Raw genomic sequence first — 21,179 nt, forward strand, 5'->3', positions numbered from 1 at the left:
AGTAAAAAAAAAAAAAAAGAAAAATTGGTCTTCCAGAGCCCCAAGCACCCTCTACCCTCCCTGTCAATCTGACCTCCAAATGGACGGAGTCATGTACATAAAATACACAACAAGTCCACACCTTGGACTCAAAATGTGCCAACTTTGTGTATGTTGTTTCTGTAGTGTGGCATAGTAATATCCAACTTCTCTGTAAGTCAAACATGCAGCAAACTTAAATATTTGGCTCAAAAGCCGTGTAACTTTGGCCAAGTTGCTTAACCTCTCTGAACTTTAGTCTCTACTTCCTTGTGTTATTTTAAGATTAAATAAGATAATTCATGCAAAGCACGGCGTCTGCCTCAATGTAAGTATTCAATAAATGGCTATTCACATTTTTATTTTGCATCTCTTCAGTCCTAGCCCACAAAGGCTGCTCTCCAGTTTTATTAAGTTCCTAAATCTCGGCTGCTTCCCTCCACCCTTTGCACCAATTCAGTCATTCCTTCACCAGAGCCGTGCCTTGTGCCGGATGCAGGAATCAAACCAGGACCCTACCATTGCCAAGCCCACAGCCGAGTAGGAAAGAGAAACTCCTAAAGCGAGCAAATGGCTGTAATCGAGGTTTCTTTCCAGTGTTCTAAGGGGCGAATGGGTAGGGGACGACTAATTGAGACTTAGGGGTGGGTGTGTGTGTGGGGGCGGGGGAGGGAGTCATTCGGGCAACGCTTTCCCGTATAAAGCATGGGCACGGGAGAGGGAGCGGACTGTTGGTCCGGAGGCGGCAGGACCCAGGTCCTGGAGGGCCTTGAATGCCCGGCCACGAGATCGGGGTTCCAGCTATTGGCGAAAGTAACCCGGAGAAGCCTGTGCCCAGCAGTGAGGCTTCGGCCCGGCCAAGTCACCTTGCAGGAGGGTAGCAACACAAAAGCAGAAGGAGGACCCCCGCCCAGGCGGACTGGAAAAACCGCAGTAGTTGAGGGCGGAAGTAACCGCAGGTCCGTGACAGAACCGCGGAAGAACTCCCGGCGTTCTCCACATCCGGAGGAGCCGGAAACTCCCCGCGCTAGGTGGGTGAGCCCGGCGGCGCGGCGGCGGCCAAGGGGGCGGGGCCGGCTCTCTCAAGGCAGCTGATTGGCCGGTCCCCGGCGGCGGCGTTGGCGGTTGCGCGTGGAATTGTCACCTCGGTCTGGTGAGTCCTCGGTTCTAGCCTGGGCCCCGCCGGCTCCCGAACTGCCCCTGGGCGCCCGGCTGTAACTCTCTGTGGCCAGCTGCACACTCCCGGCTTCCCGAGACATGACCTGGAGGGGCAGAGCGACGCCGGGGCCTCTCCTTGGGCGCGCTTCCACTCTTCAGTTCCAGGCTGTCGGGCCAGGACCCCTCTGGGATTTTCTTTGTGGGGGAGGGGCGAATCATGCAAGGCCTTGATGACCCCATCCATAGAGAAAAGCTGTGCGCGGCTGTGGCGGGGAGGGCGGCCGAGTGGAGTTCAGTTCCCCCGGCCGAACTGAAGCCCGGTGGGAGACGCCGAGGAGGCCTAGATCCTGGCTGGGGGATTCGAGGCGGGGCGCCCCCGCAGGGGGAGGAGGAGGGAGAGGAGGAAGAGGCCGTAGCGGGGGACAGTTGGGGTCTGGAGCTCGGGGGAGGGGCCTGGGTGGGTCGGAAATTGGGAGTTAGAGGGTGGATACAGGTGGAGGATGAGACCGCCAGGTCAGAACACTTGGAGTCATCATCCTCCGAAGAATGGGTTGAAAGAGCAGGAGCCAGCCAAGGACAGCCATAAAGGGAGGTACAGGCAGCCGCCCCAGTATCCAAGGCATCAATTTTAAGAAGGATTTTATGCTTCTTGGCAGAGCATGAACCCACACCGAGATAAAGCATGATGAGGCCTAATAAATGTATTTTAGATTGGGTCATTACTTTGGTAAGCTGAAGACATAATGAATTTTTTTAAAATTTTATTATGAAAGTGTTCAAACTTACACAAAAGGACAGAAAAATACAGAAAATAGCATACCATTTAGGATCCTAGTACTCATCACCCAGCCTCAGCTATGAATGGCCACCCAGGTTGCATAACATACATGTTAAGACACACCTCAAATCCACACTGATAGTATGTTAATCTTAAGTTTTAAAAAGGTGGGTTTTTTGGTTTTGTTTTTTTCGTGTTTAATGGGTATAAAGGTTCCATTTTGCAAGAATAATAGAGTTCTGGAAATTGCTTGCACAACAATGTGAATGTAATTAACACGTTTGGACTGTACATTTAAAAATGGTTAAGTGGTAAATTTTATGTCATGCGTTTTTAACCACACAAACAAAAAAGTTCCTTTCAAATTAGAAAAAAGAAATCTAGGAAATTCCCTGGTGGTCCCGTGGTTAGGACTCAGCGCTTTCACTCTGGGGGCTCGATCCCTGGTCTGGGAACTAATATCCCGAAAGCCGCATGGTACAGGCGTTAAAAAAAAAAAAAAGTTTAATGCCGTAAAATCTGAATTCAAGTGTGCAATGGAAAATAACTCTTTGCCAAGTAGAGGCCCATAGAGTTGTATTTTTAACTGTGGAGGCTCTGCAATGAACCTGTTGGTTTTGAGGGTCAGAGCATTGGGACCTGGACTGGGGTGGAGTTTAAGCACTGGTGGTGCCCTCTGGTTTATACTAGAACTTGAAGGGTTGGGCCAGCCCAGGTGTGTGAGTCAAATTTCTCCCAAATGTTCCTATTTTCTTGCAGTCTGAGGCACACTTTTTTTTTTTTTTTTAATTAATTATTTTTTTTCTTCTGGCCGTGGCGGCTTGTGGGATCTTAGTTCCCCCACCAGGGATTGAACCTGGGCCCTTGGCAGTGAAAGTACAGAGTCCTAACCAATGGACTGCCAGGGAATTCCTTGAGGTGCACATTTAATCCTTGGGTAAGCTCCTGTGCTACCTCATACCTTCATTCACGGAAGGGTGAGTGAAGTGTGAATTCACATCTTTCTCTCCACTCCCATTCTTTAGGGTGGCCCTTGGTAGTCTGTCTCCAATATGATTTACTCTCTGTCTCCCAAATGTACCACATGTCCGTCCTTCACATTTTCTAGAGCAGCTGGTGTTAACTGGGAGGCAGCCTTCCATATTCTAGCTCTTTTCGAAATGAGTTCTGCATAGGTAACCCTGAAACCTTCCTTCTGCCCACCCCAAACAAGAAAATAAACAAACTATAAAGCAAGAAAATAACTGCCAGTTTTGGGTTTTTGGCTCCTCTTGTCCTCCTCCTTGGACTCCAGAACCAGTACCTCTCCTGGAGCTAAATTTTCTTGATGTGAGTTGGCATTTATTGGAGAACTAAACAGCCAATCAGATAAAACTTGCATCAGAAAATTACATATTTTCTTTATTTATTTAAATTTATTTATTTATTTATTTATTTTTGGCTGCCTTGGATCTTCGTTGCTGTGTGCGGGCTTTCTCTAGTTGCGGTGAGCGGGGGCTACTCTTCCTTGTGCGCGGGCTTCTCACTGCGGTGGCTTCTCTTGTTGCAGAGCACGGGCTCCAGGTGTGCAGGCTTCAGTAGTTGTGGCTCGCGGGCACTAAAGCGCAGGCTCAGTAGTTGTGGTGCATGGGCTTAGTTGCTCCGCGGCACGTGGGATCTTCCCGGACCAGGGCTTGAACCCGTGTCCCCTGCATTGGCAGGTGGATTCTTAACCACTGTGCCACCAGGGAAGCCCTACATTAAAAAAAAAAAAATGTTAAAAAAGAAAATTACATTAGTTATTGAGTAACAGCTTTCTAGAACTATTCAGGAAAAAATTAGATACTTGATCACATCACTGCATGTCAATGATAATAAGAAGGAATTAATGACAGGGTCCCTGGTGAATGATGACAAAGAGTAAAAGTTAGATTCAATCACAAGGTGAATTTGATTGATGTTGAAGTTTATACACTCAGAGCTATCAAAATGCTCATTATTAAAATATCTGTGAGAAAAACATTACTGCTCATATGTAACTCACTTACCCTTTAACTTCTTTTTTTTCCCATAGAAATAATTGTGATTTTGGATTAAGTGAGGTTTTTTAGGAATGTAGCCATCATGTTACACCATAACTGCCTGTACCCGAAAGGTGATACGAAACGATTGAACAATTTTCTGATGTTTTCCTTTGTAGGGAAGATGGAAGAGCTGAGTCAAGCCCTGGCTAGTAGCTTTTCTGTGTCTCAAGATCTGAACAGCACAGCTGCCCCACACCCCCGCCTGTCCCAGTACAAGTCCAAGTACAGTTCCTTGGAGCAGAGTGAGCGGCGCCGCCGGTTACTGGAACTGCAGAAATCGTAAGGGATACTTTAACTCCTTGGCTTCTCTCTGTAGGCTGGGAGCTGTGAACCATTCAGGAGGCTCTAGGCTTGTCTCCACAGAGCCACCTTCAAAGTGGACCCTTTGTAGGTTGTTCTTCTTGCCCACAAGGTTGGGAGGGGTAAATCCTGGCAGAGGTAGACATCCTTTACACCCAGAGCTTGGGAAAAATGAGGGAGTAGGGAGAGACTGAAGTTTGAAAGCAAAAGCTCAACTCTCTGGTTAAATTTTTCTTTTCTTTTTTCCTGGCAGCAGTACTGAGCTTTGTAGTTTAGGGACTTGTGAAAGCCACTCCCATACTTCCACTCCCCACATTCCCTGTGTGGCTTCTCCTGCAGTCTGACTCCTGGCTTTGGTGTGGGCTTCCTGTCTTCCTTCAGTCCAGATGTTTCTGTGGAGCCCTTGGGAATTCAAGACAAATGATTCCACAGGGAATCTGAGGAAATGTCTTCCATACACTTCGGTCTCAATACCAAGATGAGCAAACAGGGAAAGAGAGATTGATTGCAGGATAGGAGTGTTTGAGGCTGGGCCGCTCTGAAGGCAGGGCCTATCCTTTTATTCTCAGTGCAACACAGGCCTCTTCTGGGTAAGGAATTAAGGATTAGGAGGAACTATCAACAGCTGCATTTTGCCCACTGCTTCATCACTAGATGTGTTTAGCAGAGATGGTTCCCTGTGGCCTCTGGGTTGCTTGCAGATTACATTCTCAGATCACCCATTCCCCCGACCCCCAGTTTTTAAAAATTGTGATTAATTCGGAATAGGTAATATGTTCGTATGGTTCAAAATTCACAATACATAAAAGAGTATATGGAGGCTTCCCTGGTGGCACAGTGGTTGAGAATCTGCCTGCTAATGCAGGGGACACGGGTTCGAGCCCTGGTCTGGGAAGATCCCACATGCCGCAGAGCAACTAGGCCCGTGAGCCACAATTACTGAGCCTGCGCGTCTGGAGCCTGTGCTCCGCAACAAGAGAGGCCACGATAATGAGAGGCCCGCGCACCGCAATGAGGAGTGGCCCCCACTTGCCGCAACTAGAGAAAGCCCTCGCACAGAAACGAAGACCCAACACAGCCATAAAAAAAAAAAAAAAAAGACAAAACTGTAGTTCCCAGAGGCTCTCATTATAAAAAAAAAAAAAAAAGGAGTATATGGAGAAGGGACTTCCCTGGTGGTGCAGTGGTTAAGAATCCGCCTGCCAATGCAGGGGACATGGGTTCGAGCCCTGGTCCGGGAAGATCCCACATGCTGCGGAGCAGCTAAGCCTGTGCGCCACAGCTACTGAAGGCCGTGTGCCTAGAGCCTGTGTTCCGCAACAAGAAAAGCCACCACAATGAGAAGCCCACGCACCACAACGAAGAGTAGCCCCCGCTCGCCACAACCAGAGAAAGCCCTCATGCAGCAACGAAGACCCAACGCAGCCAAAAATAAATAAATATTTTTTTAAAAAGTATGTGGTGAAAAGTCTCCCTCCCAAATCTGTCTTCTAGATGTCAAGTTCCTCTCTCTCTTTTTTTTTTTTTTTTTTTGGCCACGCTGAGCAGCTTGCAGGATCTTAGTTCCCCGACCAGGGATTGAACCTGGGCCCACGGCAGTGAAAGTGCCGAGTCCTAACCACTGGACCACTAGGGAATTCCCAACATCTTATATTATAGTACACTTGTTACAACTAATGAACAAATATTGATACATTATTATTAACTAAAATCCATACTTCTTTACTCAGATTTCCTTAGTTTTTTCTAAGTGGACTTTTTTGAAAGTTAGGAACTGCAGAAAGGTCTGGCTGTTCCTCAGAAAGTCCCAGAAGCTGTCCTTGTCTCAAACTTCTCACTGCATCTCGGTGTTTCCTCTCTGCAATCCCTGGGAGCCTTCAGATGGTGTATTTGCCAGGCAGGGAAGTGTCAGCTCTCACCTGGGGTGGAGATGGGAGTCTAGGGTGGGGTGGGTGGGAGTAGGATCAGCCACTAGCGAACCCTGAGAATTCCTGTAAATATTGTACCTTGCCTATTCTTAGGAAACTGAGGAAAGCCGAGTGTGTTCAGAGGGGGTTTCCTATTTAGGATCTGTGAGGAGGTGGTCACTAGTTACGGCTTACAAAGGAAATTCTGTCATCTCTTACCCCCACCACAATTCCCAAGTTGCTCTTGAATTTGGAGACTTTGAATTACATCTGTCACATTGCAGGGTGTCTTCCTATAAGATGTAAAGACCTGTCCTTATGCCTTTTCTTTTCCCAGAAAGCGGCTGGATTATGTGAACCATGCCAGAAGACTGGCTGAAGATGACTGGACAGGGACGGAGAGTGAGGAAGAAGAAGAAAAGAAAGATGATGAGGAAATGGACATTGACACTGGCAAGAAGTTACCAAAACTCTATGCTAATCAAGTGAGTGGTCCAGAGGAGATTAGGCGCAGCTGGTCCTGCTCCCTTTACTGTGCAGTCAAAGCTCTTTACTTGCCCTAAAGAGGAGGATGAGGCAGGAAGAAGGAATAGGATCTACAACGAAAGTGCTGATGTACATAAAAGTTATGAGATGAAAAGAGATGACTTACAGTTTTGTGAGCTGATGGGGGGTCACTGATAGAGTCTGGGTAATGGGTTTGGGAATCATTACCCCATGCTGTTAGCAGAGGCTTCCGGCCTGCTGCAAAAAGTCCCTGAGCTACTGATATGCTAGCGGACGCCATTCTTTACTAGTTATTATACAGCTGTTTTGGATCAGGCCTGCCCAGCCCAGCACTGTCCCCCACCCCACCTCCCAAGCTGGTAGTCTTTCCGAAGTGGTGGACTAACATGCCAGCCTTGGGTCTTCACACTCAGGTGGTAGGAGCTTGGACGTCCTTGAATACTGGGAGCCTGCCCAGCCACCCCAGGCCAGCCAGTTGGTCTAGGTGAGGTTGAGACCATGAAACAACAGGTCACTATAACAAACTTGACTAAGTGCCCTGTTGATTCCAGAGAGGAAACCAGTGTGGCTTGTGGCGCCATAGGTGAAGCAGGCATGGAGACTGTCTAGTGCTCTAGGCAATCCAGTTATTCTCCAGAAGGCAGGGCATGTATCTGAGTGGGGCTGGGGGTCTACCCTGCTGTTGTATACTTACCTCTATAACCCAAGTGTCTTGTCCCTTCAGAATCCTCTCCCACCTTAAGAATATGGTTCCTGGGTGCACACACTCCCATCCTCTTTCTCTGCCTCAAATATAGCACAGACATCTTCTATGACAAAGTACAGTTTAGTTCTGTTGAGCAAACATTGTTTTTTTTTTGTTTTTCTTTTTTAAATTTTTTGGCCATGCTGCACAGCATGCGGTATCTTAGTTCCCTGACCAGGGATCGAACCAATGCCCTCTGCAGTGGAAGCGCAGAGTCTTAACTACTGCACCACCATGGAAGTCCCGAGCAAGCATTGTTTTGTTTTGTTTTTGTTTAAAATAGAATGTTGGGGTTTTTTAAAAATATTTATTTATCTATCTATCTATCTGCGCCGGGTCTCAGTTGCGGTACGCAGGATCTTTGTTGCTGCATGTGGGATCTTTAGTTGTGGCACGCAGGATCTAGTTCCCTGACCAGGGATCGAACCCTGGACCCCCTGCATTGGGAGTGCGGAGTCTTAGCTACTGGATCACCAGGAAAGTCCCCCCCGAGCAAGCATTGTTGAAGGCCCTGTTCTATGTTAAGCTAGGCTATTCTCAGGGAAAGATAGACATGGGCCAGAAATAGCCCATGCACTCCTCTAATAAGTGTAGATTATGGTTTTTGCAACAAAAAAGTGAAATTAACTTCCCACAGAGAAGGAAGCAGGGTTGTGAAGTCAGGAAAAGGTTAATGAAAGAGGAGGCAGTTTGGAAACATGGGTAGGACAGGCGGAGGTACAGAGCATTTCAGGGCATTCCAGGCAGCAGGATCAGGCTGAGCAAGAGCCCAGAGGTGGGAGAAGAATATATGATGTGTTCAGGAGGGGTGTGCAGAGGGTGTGTGAGGATGGAGCAACATAGGGTTGGGGAAGGAGTATAGCAGAAATATGTACAGGGTTTTAGACTCTGGGTCTAGATTGTGAGGAACCACCGAGACTTTTTGAGCCAGGGGCAGAGGTGGGACTTCATGTGATGACTACCACATCAGTGTAGGAAGGCCTGGAAGAGAGAGGCTGTGGTAGGGGGCTTAGGTTTGCTAAAAGATCTAATGAGTGCTAAGGGCAGTGAAAGTGGGAAGGAAAAGAGGTCATGAGTATGAGAGATGTTGCCAGGTGGAATGAACAGAATTTATGGCTAGGAGAGGCAATATGAGAAGCGGATAAGGGTTTAAGCTCAGGTCGCATAGACTGACCTCAAAGTCAGGCTCTGTGTTGACCGTGGGCAAGTTACTTAACCAGTCTAAGTCTCTAGTTTCTTATCTGTAAAATGGGACATCGTAATAGTACCTATCTCATAGGATTGTTAGAAGGATTAAATGAAATAGTGTACCTTAAATACCTAGCCCAGAGCCCATAATGAATGCCCCACAGTATTAGTTGCTACTGCTATTTTTTTAAACAGCCATATTAAGATATAATTCACATACCATACAATTCACCCATTTACAGGGTACAATTCAGTATTTTTGTAGTAATTCACAGAGCTGTGCAACCATCACCAGTATCTAATTCTAGAATATTTTCACACCCATTAGCAGTCACTCCCCATTTCCCCTTCCCTCCAGGCCCTAGCAATCACTGATCTACTTTCTGTCTCTATGGATTTGCCTATTTTGGACATTTCGTATAAATGGAATCATATGAGATACATCCTTTTGCTTCTGGCTTCTTTCACTTAGCAAAAGGTTTTCAAGATTCATTTATGTTGTAGCATGTGTTAGAACTTCATTCCTTTTCATTTCTTTTCAAATAATATTCTGTTGTATAGATAGATATATCACATTTTGTTTATCCATTCATCAGTTGATGGCCTTTTGAGTTGTTTCCACTTTGGGGCTATTATGAATATTGCTGCTATGAACATTTATTTACATGTTTTTGCATGGACATATGTTTTCATTTCTCTTGGGTATATACCTGGGAGTGGAGTTACTAGGCCATATGATAACTCTGGAACTACCAGACTATTTTTCAGAGTGACTACACCATTTTACATTCCCACCAGCAATGTTTGAGGGTTCGTTTCTCCACAACTTTGCCAATACTCGTTATTGTCCGTCCTTTTGAATATAACCATCCTAGTGGGTGTGAAGTGGTGTTTCATGGTTTTGATTTGCATTTCCCTAGTAACTAATGATATTGAGCTTCTTCTCATGTGTTTATTAGCCATTCATATATCTTTGGAGAAATGTCTATTCAAATCCTTTGCCCGTTTAAAAATTGGGTTATTTGTCTTTTATTATTGAGTTCTTCATATATTCTAGATACAAGTTCCTTATGAGATACATGATTTGCAAATATTTCTCGTTCTGTGGGTTGTCTTTTCACTTTCTTGATGATGTTTTTGGCAGCACAGAGGTTTTACATTTTGATGTAGTCTAATTTATCTATCTTTTGTTTCGTCATTTGTGCTTTTGGTGTTGTATTACTATTATTCTTTAAGGGAGTGTTGATTATGCCTTGGGTTTAAGATTGAATAACAGAGAGGAAGGTGATGATATTAACAGGGCACAGAATGCAGAAGGGGAAGGATGGGTGTTTCAGGGATGGGAAGTACTTGGGCAACAGAAGCCAGTGAATTCTGTTTTGGCTATGCTGAGTTTAAGGTACAGAGAGGACCAACAGAGAAGGAGATAGCAAGTGGACAGCTGGAAATATAGGTTTGGAGGAAAGGAAAGAAGTCTGGAGATGAAAAAGAAGAGAATTAGGGGACTTCCCTGGTGGCGCAGTGGCTAAGAACCTGCCTGCCCATGCAGGGGACACAGGTTCGAGCCCTGGTCAAGGAAAATCCCACATGCTGTGGAGCAACCAAGCCCGTGTGCCACAACTGCTGAGCCCGTGTGCCACAACTACTGAAGCCTGCGCACCTAGAGCCCATGCTCCGCAACAAGAGAAGCCACTGCAATGAGAAGCCCGCGCACCGCAATGAAGAGTAGCCCCCGCTCGCCACAGCTAGAGAAAGCCCACACATAGCAACAAAGACCCAACACAGCCAAAAAAAAAAAAAAGAGATTTAGGAGGCATCATCTTAGAAATGACAAGTGAAGTAGATGAATTCCACCCCCACGGGGGGACAGCATCTAAGAGAAAAGAGAAGGGGGACCTAAAACAGCCCCCTGAAGATTATCTACATGTTTTGGGGGAGTGTGTGGAGGAATGTTTGGAGGAAAAACAGAAAAGTACTGTGTCATGGGGCCAAGGGAGCATGTGTCAAGGAGGAGGATGTGACTGGCAGCATTACACCAGGAGTAGAGGAAGGAGGGGGAGGTGAGGGAATAGAGGTACTTGGCTGCAAGGAGGTCAAGTGGGGCTGTGAGGTAGCAAATCTGGACTGCGGGTGTCAGAGTGGGTGGGAAGGCAGCAGCAAGAAATACAAAGTAGTTAAAAAAAGAGAGAACGTGGAACATCTTAATAGAAATGTAGAGTGATAAAAGGGTTTCATTTTTGCCTTGGTTTTGAGGATTAGGGGTTGAGTATTTTGTGGCCTAAGGGGAAGGAGAGATGGGAGAGATGAGCGATTCAGTGGGAAGGATTAATTGATAGGCCAAAGTCTTTGTATAGATGGGAGGGACCAGTGATGAATGGAAGAGTAAATTTTTTCAAATTCATTTCACCACAGCCCTTTTTTTAAAAAAATTTAAGGTAACATCCTTTTCCTAACATCCTTTAGTATAGTATTTGGGTCACTAGTTTGGGAAATGATCTAGTTTAGAGCATCTCAAGGTCAGGGACTTGATTCATCTCTGAGGTATAGCCCCTGGAACATAATGGTTGTGATAATGGTAGGTGGGTGGACAAAGTAAGGAAAGACAGAGGGTCCTATCCCCCCATACAGGAGGTGAAGTAGTAAGAATGGGTATGGATGCAGATAATGAAGGTGAGAAGTTGAAGTTCACGGGGAGCAGGAGACGAGTTGACTACTAAGAGCTAGTGGGGTGGAGGTCCCACTGTCACCCTTTTCTGTTCTCATTCTTTTACTTGTATTTTTATTATATATATAGGACATGAATTCTTTGTCATTGTAAACATGCGAGCAGCACAGCCCTGTTGATTTTTAACACCATTTTTTGTGTTCCCAGTTAATGCTCTCAGAGTGGTTAATTGACGTCCCTCCAGATTTGGGTCAGGAATGGATTGTGGTCGTGTGCCCTGTTGGAAAAAGAGCCCTTATTGTGGCCGCCAGGGTGAGTAGCTGCTCCCGCCCCCTGCGCCAGCACGCCTGGCCCGTAGCAGGAGGGGTTCTCTGCACACTCTGTGTTCCTTATCTGCCACAGCAGCTGTCCCTGCCATGGGGATTGAAACGCTTTCCTGCAGGAGGGATTTGATGAGAGCCACCTTTGGGCTGATGACACCCCTGCAGAATGTGGAAGCAAGAGGGTGAGGAGACCTTGATGCCTGACAAGAATGGTAATTGTCCACACAGGGTTCTACCAGTGCCTACACCAAGAGTGGCTACTGCGTCAACAGGTTTTCTTCCCTTCTGCCAGGAGGCAACAGGCGAAACTCAGCAACAACAAAAGGTACCTACGTACAATTGTCTCTTTATTAACTTTTATAATCAGTGCTTGGTTAGTTGCTTAGTTAGTTGTTTTAAAGACCCACTTTAAAAGCATACCTTTGAAACTGCGCACAGGTAATATCCTGCCCACTGGGCTCTCCCTCAAGGTCAGGCCTCCTCAGTAGCAGAATAGTTGCAACTTGTGAGGCCTGCTGGGCAATAAACCCCTAAATTAAAGTCAAAGCACCTTTCCCATGGACTTCCATCACAAGATGACAGGTGCAGTTTTCTGGGGAAAGGACCCCCAGAAGGCCAAGTGTAACGTACAGAAGCTGTTGCTGGGGCTTCCTGCCGAATTCTCTTTTCTCCTTTCTCGGTGTCCTAATCTTAGCTTCTTCCTCCCCCTTGGGCCCAGCTGAGGAGACTAAGGTCACGAAGGTTTGCCCGTGGTCATTCAGCGAGGAGTTGGCAGAGCTGGCAGAACCGTTCTCTCACCTCTGCCTGCCCAGGCTCCGCTGGTGGTTACGCCTGTCCTCTGTTCTGAGCCCTCTATTGGCTTTTTTTACTCCAGCCTGAAATGCGCTTCCACCTCCCCTCTACCCTGTTATTTTAGTCCTGTGATCCCAAAAGATTGTTCATATCCCATCTCTTCCATGAAGCATTTCCTGGAACTCTCGTTTTTCTTAGTTTGTGCTGTATAATTCAGGTCTTGGTTCTTTCCTCTGTAATCATCTTATCTCCTTAACTGGATTGTAACTTCCTTAAAGGCAGGGATTACTTATAGTTAATATTCCCCACAGAACACAGTGCCTGTGATAGGAACTCAAAAAGTAATTGTAAGCTAAAATGGAAGATTACTTCCCTTCAAACTTGAGCTTCTCTAAGGTGAGTAAATGTCCCAGTTTATCTAAAGGTTCAGAGTTCACACTTGGCATTGCCTTGATCCTTCTTGTGCTGTCATACCTCAGGTCACCCCTAGACTGTGCCAGGTAGCCAGAAAAGGCTGTGAAGAACTTTGTCCTGTAGTGCTGGTGCTTTCTGTGAGCACTGAGGATTGTTGGATTCAGTTCCCAAGCCCCTAAGATGGGGCTCCCCAGATTGTGGTGGAGGGAACCCTGATGGGAGGGGTTACCCTGTACTGACTTTCTGCTTTGTGTCTCCAGACTACACCATTCTGGACTGCATTTACAGTGAGGTGAACCAGACCTACTACGTTCTGGACGTGATGTGCTGGCGGGGACACCCTTTTTATGACTGCCAGGTAAGGACTGATACTCCCCTCATGTCTTCTCCTGTTTTCTCCTCTCCTCCCAGGAAAGAGGCTCAGCATGTGTGTTTAGTACGTGACCAACTTCTTGGTGTGTACAGGATGTGGTATATCAAGAACATTGTCTAATGTTCCTTGCATCTTTGGGTGTGTTAAAATTAGCTTCATTTATAAAAAGAGGTAGGAGGAACTAAGGGAAGCATAGCAATTCTTGAGGGGAGGAAGGAGAAACAGAGTGTAGGGGTAGGCTGGGACTTTGTAGAAGCTGTAACCGCCCCCTCCCCTCTCTCCAGAGTGTAGGAGGCTTGCTGGCAGGGAAGATTGCAGGTGAAGGGGATGCTGCCTTGTGCAGGCGGCACAAGGAAGAGAAGGTGGAATGTTAAGCACCATCAAATAGACTTCTGTCACCTCCACTCCTTCACCAACCACATCTTGACCCTGAAAATGTCAGGGCCTCCTTGGTATGACCATAAGGCCTCGAATCTCTGAGGGGCTAGCTCTGGAAGGAGATTCTCCAAATGAGGAGAGGCCCCCCCCCACCCAATATTCTCCCCTCAAGTTTCACCTTCCCACAACATTTTTCTCAGATTGGTGATTCTTTCGAGTGACAGAGGCAGTCATCAGAGAGAGGCTAGGTCACCCCACAGGGTCCATCTCTGCTCCTATGCTCCCCATCGTTGTCCCAGTTTTAAAGTGGTGGGTTTTTTGTGCTCCCTGTCAATTAGTTTATCATAGTGGTTCTCAGAATGTTGAATGTGTGGCCTCAGAAAGTTGTTAGTAATGCAAATTCTTAGACCTGTTGAATCAGAAACTCTGGGGATGGGACTTATGTTTTAATAAACCTCCAGGCGATCCTCATGCAGGCCCAAGTGTCCGAATCACAGGTTATCGCCACAGCCTGCTTCTTTCCGTAGCCATTACCCCAAGCTAGGTTTCCAAATTATGCTAGGTGCTGGTACTTCAGAATTCTAGCATGCATCTCATTCAAAAAATAATAGCCAAGGGACTTCCCTGGCGGTCCAGTTTAAGACTCTGCGCTTCCAATGCAGGGGGCATGGGTTCAATCCCCAGTCAGGGAATGAAGTTCACACATACTGCATGGTGTGGCCAAAAGATAAAAAAAAAAAAACAACAACAACAAAATAGCCAAGACTGCATTGCTAAGCACTTTGTGAGCATGATCTCATTGAATCCCTTACAACAACTCTTAAAAAGTAAGTATGTACTATTGTTATTACTCCTCATCATTTAGATATGAAAGCTGAGAGCCACAGATGTTACGTACCTTGCCCAAATGCAGAGCCAAGCCTAAAACTCAGAACTCAGAAATTCAGTTGAGGGACTTCCCTGGTGGCGCAGTGTTAAGAATCTGCCTGCCAGTGCAGGGGACACAGGTTCGAGCCCTGGTCCGGGAAGATCCCACATGCCGCGGAGCAACTAAGCCCATGCACCAGAACTACTGAGCCTGCGCTCTAGAGCCCGTGAGCCACAGCTACTGGGCCCACGTGCCACAACTACTGAAGCCTGCACGCCTAGAGCCTGTGCTCCGCAACAAGGGAAGCCACCGCAATGAGAAGCCCGTGCACCACTGTGAAGAGTAGCCCCCGCTTGTCGTAACTAGAGAAAACCCACGGGCAGCAACGAAGACCCAGTGCAACCAAAAATAAATAAATAAATAAATTTATTTTTTAAAAAAAGAGAGAAAGGCCGCGCAGCAACGAAGACCCAATGCGGCCAAAAATAAATTAATTAATTAATTTTAAAAAATTTTAAAAATTAAAAAATAAAAATTCAATCGGGAACATATTTTCCTTTAATTCTGTTGAAGGATGTTTCATAACATGCATTTACAACCTACAAATTTGATAACTAAAGCCACCTATATTTTGACAATATAAAGAAAAGATTGTGGGTTTTTAATTTTTGGTTTTGGAAATTAAAAAAAAAGAAAGAAAAGTCCCTAAATAACAACAGAAGCATATGTATCAGTAATTTAGATCAATAGTAATTTGGAATAAAGTAGTTTATGTGAAGTTACAGCTATAAAGTAGTTTCTAATCCTCAGGTAAAATAAAACAGAGGTTAACATAATGTGCTTTGGAGTTGGTGAGTCCTGGTCCCATAGTATTTCTGTTGCACCTGGGTGAGTGATGTAATCTCCCTGAGCCTCAGAGTCCTCACCTGTAAAATGGAGATAATAATAATACAATTCGGCTTTCCTGGTGGCGCAGTGGTTAAGAATCCGCCTGCCAATGCAGGCAACGCGGGTTCGAGCCCTGGTCCGGGAGGATCCCACATGCCGCAGAGCAATTAAGCCCGTGCGCCACAACTACTAAGCCTGCACTCTAGAGCCTGCGAGCCACAACTACTGAAGCCGGCGTGCCACAACTACTGAAGCCCATGCGTCTAGGGCCTGTGCTCCGCAACAAGAGAAGCCACCACAACGAGAAGCCTGCGCAATGCAATGAAGATTAGCCCCCGCTTGCCGCAATTAGAGAAAGCCCACGTGCAGCAAAGAAGACCCAACACAGCCAAAAATAAAATAAATAAAATAAATAAGTTTATAAAAAAAAAAAAACAAAAAAAAACAAATAGGTTTCTATTAAAAAAAATAATAATAATAATAATAATATAATTCTCAGAGCATGGTTGAGGATTAATACGCTTATGTATGTAAGGTCCTTAGCATGGAGCCTGAGACATAGTAGGCCTTCAGTGATAAATGTTGGCATTACTACTATTAATAATCCTATTGGATTTTAAGGAAAAAATATTCAAAGATTTTGTGAACATCTTCTTGACCTTATGGCAGTGTTTTAAGGGAAATGAGGGTGAGAGAAGGGCTTAAGTCTTCATAAATCAGGTGGCTATTTTTCCCCAGTTTTATTGAAATTTAACTGACATGCAACACTGTGTAAGTTTAAGGTGTATAGCACAATGATTTGACTTACATATATTTTGCAATAGTTACCTGAGTAAGTTTAGTTAATATCCATCATCTCATATAGATACCAAAAAGAAAAGAAAAGAAAAAAATAAGTGTTTTTTTTCCCTTGCCATGAGAACTCTTAGGATCTACTCTCAACAACTGTCATGTATATACCAGACAACAGAGTTAACTATTGTCATTGTGTTGTACTTTCCATCCCTAGTACTTACTTATCTTATAACTGGAAGTTTGTACCTTTTGACCATCAGGTAGCTTTTTAGAATGGGGTGTTTTTGTTCGTATTAGAGTTTGAGGTGAACAGTTTTTAATCTTTCTCTTTCTCTTCTCTGGCAGACTGATTTCCGATTCTACTGGATGCATTCAAAGTTACCAGAAGAAGGACTGGGAGAGAAAACCAAGCTCAATCCCGTAAGGCCTGGTGTTAGAATTGCAGAGTTCTTTATGGGGATTGGTTTGGATTGGTCTGTTATCTAAATATAATCATTATGAATGAAATTATCTTTTTTTTTTTCTTTTTGAGGCAGCATGGCATAGTGGGAAAAGTATGGACTTAACAGTTATCCAGATTCCAGTTTTCGCTTTAACAATTACCAGGTTAAGTTAATATCTTTACTTGGCCTTAATTTCTTCATCTGTTTAATAGGGTTAATAATACCTACTTTACAGGGTTGTTCTAAGAACCAAATTATATAAATATACAAGTCTTTCTAGCATAATACTTACGGTGAGCACTCAGTAAACAGTGGTTGATATAAAATGCTAATAACTGCTTTTATTAATAACACTATTTAGAATTCTCCAACTGTAGCATGCATCAGCAGCCTCTGGAGGCTTGGTAAAATGTAGACTCCTGGGCCTCACCCCCAGAATTTCTGATTCAGTAGGTCTGGGGTAAAGCCTGAGAATTTGCATTTCTAACACGTTCCCCAGTGAAACTGATACTGCTGGTCCATGGACCACACTTTGAGAACCTCTGCCTTTGTATCTGATCTAAGAGTGACCTCATCTAGTCAGTCCCTTCTTTTTATAGATAAGTATATAGGCTCAGAGAGGGGACTGCCTTCCCCAAGGTCCCACTGTCCAGGATGATAACCCAAATGTCTTTGCTATTCACTCATTGATTAAATATGGGACAGTTATTTTCATTGCATTTTATTAGTTAAGCCCTGTAGACTGGCATTTGCTTGGGTTGCTTACAGCATTTTTTAATTATTTTTATTTTTATTTTTTATTATTTATTTTTGGTTGTGTTGGGTCTTCGTTTCTGTGCGAGGGCTTTCTCCAGTTGTGGCAAGCGGGGTCCACTCTTCATCGCGATGCGCGGGCCTCTCACTATCGCGGCCTCTCCTGTTGCGGAGCACAGGCTCCAGACGCGCAGGCTCAGCAGTTGTGGCTCACGGGCCTAGTTGCTCCGCGGCATGTGGGATCCTCCCAGACCAGGGCTCGAACCCGTGTCCCCTGCATTAGTAGGCAGACTCCCAACCACTGCGCCACCAGGGAAGCCCCCTTACAGCATTTTTAAAAGCAACTGGATAACCAGTTACAGAACAATAAATGGGACTAATACTTCCAGTGATGTTATCAATAAGGTCCTAGAAGAACATGCACTGAGGAAAGGGAACATGGGTGCTACTTTCTCTGAGATGCTGTTCTGTGTGCGCTACAGGTACTATCTCATTGTATCGGCATCACAATCCTATGAAGTAGATACTTTTATTATCCCTTTTTACAGATGGAAAAATGGAGGCATATGGAGATTAGATGATTGACAGAGCTGGGATTCAGACCTAGGCAATCTGACTCAGAGGTTGTCATAGTCCTAATTACTTTGGTATACTGCTTCAGCGTAAAAATTTTTGCTGGTGTGAAAGGGGCTTCACCAGTCCTTCATTAGGGGCAACTGTCATAGAGCTGGGAGAATAACATAGGATCCCTAAACCTAGCACAGGGCAGTGGTTCTCAGTCCTGACTGCATGAATCAACTGGAGAGCTTTAAAAAAAAATGACTGGATCCCACCCCAGAGCAGTTCAGTCAGAATCTCGGGGTGGTGCTTGGGCATGAGTAATTTTTAAGAGTTTCCCAGATGGTTCTTCTGTATAAAGCAAGGTTGAGAACTCCTGACCTAGTAATTCAGAGGATAAGTAGAGGGGAGTGGGAAGGGGAGGATGAGACTGAAAACTTTTCTTCTTTGATATAGCTCTTCAGTTGCTGGAACCAATATTGTTTGTAACATGTACTAATTATTTGTTCTAATTTATGTTTTAGTTTAAATTTGTGGGGCTAAAGAATTTCCCTTGTACCCCTGAGAGCCTGTGTAAGGTGCTGTCTATGGATTTCCCTTTTGAGGTAACAAAACCATTGTCTTTATTGCTCTGATCTGATTGTAAGACACAAGGAAACTTGGTTATACTGTCTTAAGAGAGCCTCTGACTTTGCTGTGTCAAAGCATCAGAAAAGGGCTGAAAGCTGACTCTTGGGAAAGGATGTGCTCGTGGCCCTTCATAGCCTCAGGGCCACCCTGCCAGCTAAGTCAGAATGCCAGAGCTGGAAGGGCCCTTGAAAGGACAGCTCATCTAACTCCCTCATTTTACAGATGGAGAAACTGAGGCCCAGAGAGGGGTTAGGCTTCCATTCCTAGGTCCTTCTTGTGTGCCTCTTTCTGCTACAAGCCAGAGAACGAGGCCCCTTGTTTGACTGCCACAGCTGGGGCTTCTGTGACTGACAGACTGCAGGGCTGTGAATTCCTAATCCTTCCTTCCTCCGAAGAGCAAATGGTCCCCAGGGATGGCAGTGCTTGCTGAGCAGTGGCATGGCAGTGAGGTGACCAACTTGTCCAAGGTTGCCCAGGACTTCCCTGGTGTTAGTGCTGAAAGTCTCACGTTCCCAGAAGCTCCTCAGTCCTGGGCAGTCTTTTGTCATCCTCAGAACCTGCAGTTACCCTACAAGCAGACTTCCTTTGCCCATGATGCCCTTTAAAATTCTGCCTGGTCACCTGCAAGTATTTGCTTGAACTGCATATAATTTTGCTAAAAGGATCACAGCTTCCCAAATGATGAAATGGCAAAGGCTGAGTTGCCTTCATTTCTGGGAGTCAGTTAAGAAGGTGGTAAGAACACCATCTTTGTTTATAACCCTTATGCCCCAGTGACAATAAATGCTTTTTAGAGATGAGTCACTGAATCACAGAAAAGAAAATATGGGACTGTGGGAGGTCTTCCCGTTGAGAAAAACTGATTTTCCCAGAACATAGCTCACAGACAATTTAGGGGGAGGTTTAGGCAGCCAGCAATGGCTGGGGAGCAGGGCTTCTTGACAGGCTGTTTCCCCTGCACTCAGCAGTCCAGCATCTTGGAGGGGCTTGTCCAGTTCCCCTGCTTTGTTCCCTGTGTGGAGCACATCCCCCACTACAGAGACCTCCGGGTGGTGGGAAGTGCATGGGATTTGAGGAGAGAAGACCTGGGTTCAAGCTGAATTTCTGCTTCATACTCACTGTGTGTTTGAGGGAGGCCCCAGAACTCCCTGAGCCTGAGCAGACCCATCTCCCAGACACTTCCATGGTGAGTAAGAGGGTGAAATAGTAGGTAGGAAAGCACCCTGTAAACGGGGAAGTACTTTTTATGTTTTTATTTTCTAAAATTTAGTTTTCTAGGCCATTTCTTCACTTAGAAAAATTCATGTGTGAGAAATGAAGACTCTTTTTCTTCTGGCAGTGACCCAGAAAAAAAGAGCTGGACCACAAGAGCTACCCCAGTGCATATAGGTCTCCTACAAACATGTGGCCCCAGAAGTCATTCTGATCCCTGGTTTTCTTTCTTGTAGGTAGATGGGCTTCTCTTCTACCACAAGCAGACCCACTATAGCCCTGGAAGCACTCCTCTGGTGGGCTGGCTGCGCCCCTACATGGTGTCAGATGTTCTTGGCGTAGCTGTGCCAGCTGGCCCGCTGACTGCCAAGCCGGAATATGCTGGGTACCAGCTCCAGCAGATTATTGAGCACAAGAGGAGCCAGAAGGAGGGAATAAAGGAGATCACACACAAGCCCTCTGAGAATGGACGCTATGAGTTGGAGCACCTGTCTACCCCCAAGCTGAAGAGCCCTCCCCATAGCCCCAAGCACCCAGGGAGCCTCATGGAGAACTAGAGAGGGCCGCCTCCTTTGGGAGTCACAGGATGGGGGTTGGTCCCAGAAGGAAGGCTGGGGGGGAGGACAGTGACGAGAACAAGATGACTTCATTTTAGAGCAGGCTTTCCAAAGCCACTCCAGCTGGAAACAGCTTATCTCCTATCTGAAGTGCTGGCTTTAACAGTTGGGGGAGGTTTCCAGATTGGGTAGTCTTTGGATTTGAGCAGCAACTCCTGTGAAAATGTATTTCAGATCCACAATGTAAATATATGTAATTCTTACGAAAGAAGTTGTTTGTGATTCTTAAACTTTATTTATTTTATTTTTGTGTGTGTGTGATTCTTAAACTTTAGACAGTCAGGAATCTCCCCCACCTCTACCCCTTCAGGCCCCCTAAACCGTGACTGTTCAAGTCTTGGCCCATTTCACTCTGTTTTTAGCACTTAAGCATTCTGCTGAGTTTCCAGTTGCTGCTGTTGGTAACGTCATTTTCTCAAAGGTCTTACCAGGAACTGCAGTTCTTGGTATTTGAATATGTTCCCTCTTCTGAGAAGACAAGTGTGATTTTCTTTGGTTTAGACACAGAGATAAAATGCAAATGGAGTTCATTCACTACTTCAGCCAACATTTTGAGCACATTCCAGAAGATAAGCCTTGTGCTTATGTAGAGTGGGTTATGGTGAGGGACCATACTTCATCACTGCCCTTGAGGAGCTCACGATCCAGTGAGAAATAAAACCACCAGCATCTAGAGTGGGTCCAGATGGTGGGATGATTGCTTTAGTGCAGAAAGGTGCATAGAGCATGGGGTGGGGGCGGGGATGCCGGGAAGAGCAGAGGGAGGTTTCACAGAGGAGGTCAGAGCTGGGCTGAGGCTCAGAGGA

The 21,179-nt window shown here is 45.7% G+C and overlaps 1 protein-coding gene across 1 annotated transcript; it reads left to right on the forward strand.

The window, feature by feature from the left end:
• Nucleotides 1-1,057: 1,057 nt before the first annotated feature.
• SNUPN (snurportin 1) lies at nucleotides 1,058-20,617 on the forward strand. Its single transcript, XM_007197667.2, has 9 exons — nucleotides 1,058-1,171; nucleotides 4,134-4,296; nucleotides 6,562-6,709; nucleotides 11,537-11,641; nucleotides 11,881-11,977; nucleotides 13,119-13,216; nucleotides 16,506-16,580; nucleotides 18,439-18,519; nucleotides 19,993-20,617. The coding sequence occupies exons 2-9, from the start codon at nucleotides 4,139-4,141 to the stop codon at nucleotides 20,311-20,313; spliced, it is 1,083 nt and encodes a 360-aa protein (XP_007197729.1). The 5' UTR covers nucleotides 1,058-1,171; nucleotides 4,134-4,138; the 3' UTR covers nucleotides 20,314-20,617.
• The last annotated feature ends 562 nt before the right edge of the window (nucleotides 20,618-21,179 follow it).

Source organism: Balaenoptera acutorostrata, chromosome 3 (assembly GCF_949987535.1).
Source record: "Balaenoptera acutorostrata chromosome 3, mBalAcu1.1, whole genome shotgun sequence".
In the NCBI taxonomy this organism is placed as follows: Eukaryota; Metazoa; Chordata; class Mammalia; order Artiodactyla; family Balaenopteridae; genus Balaenoptera; species Balaenoptera acutorostrata.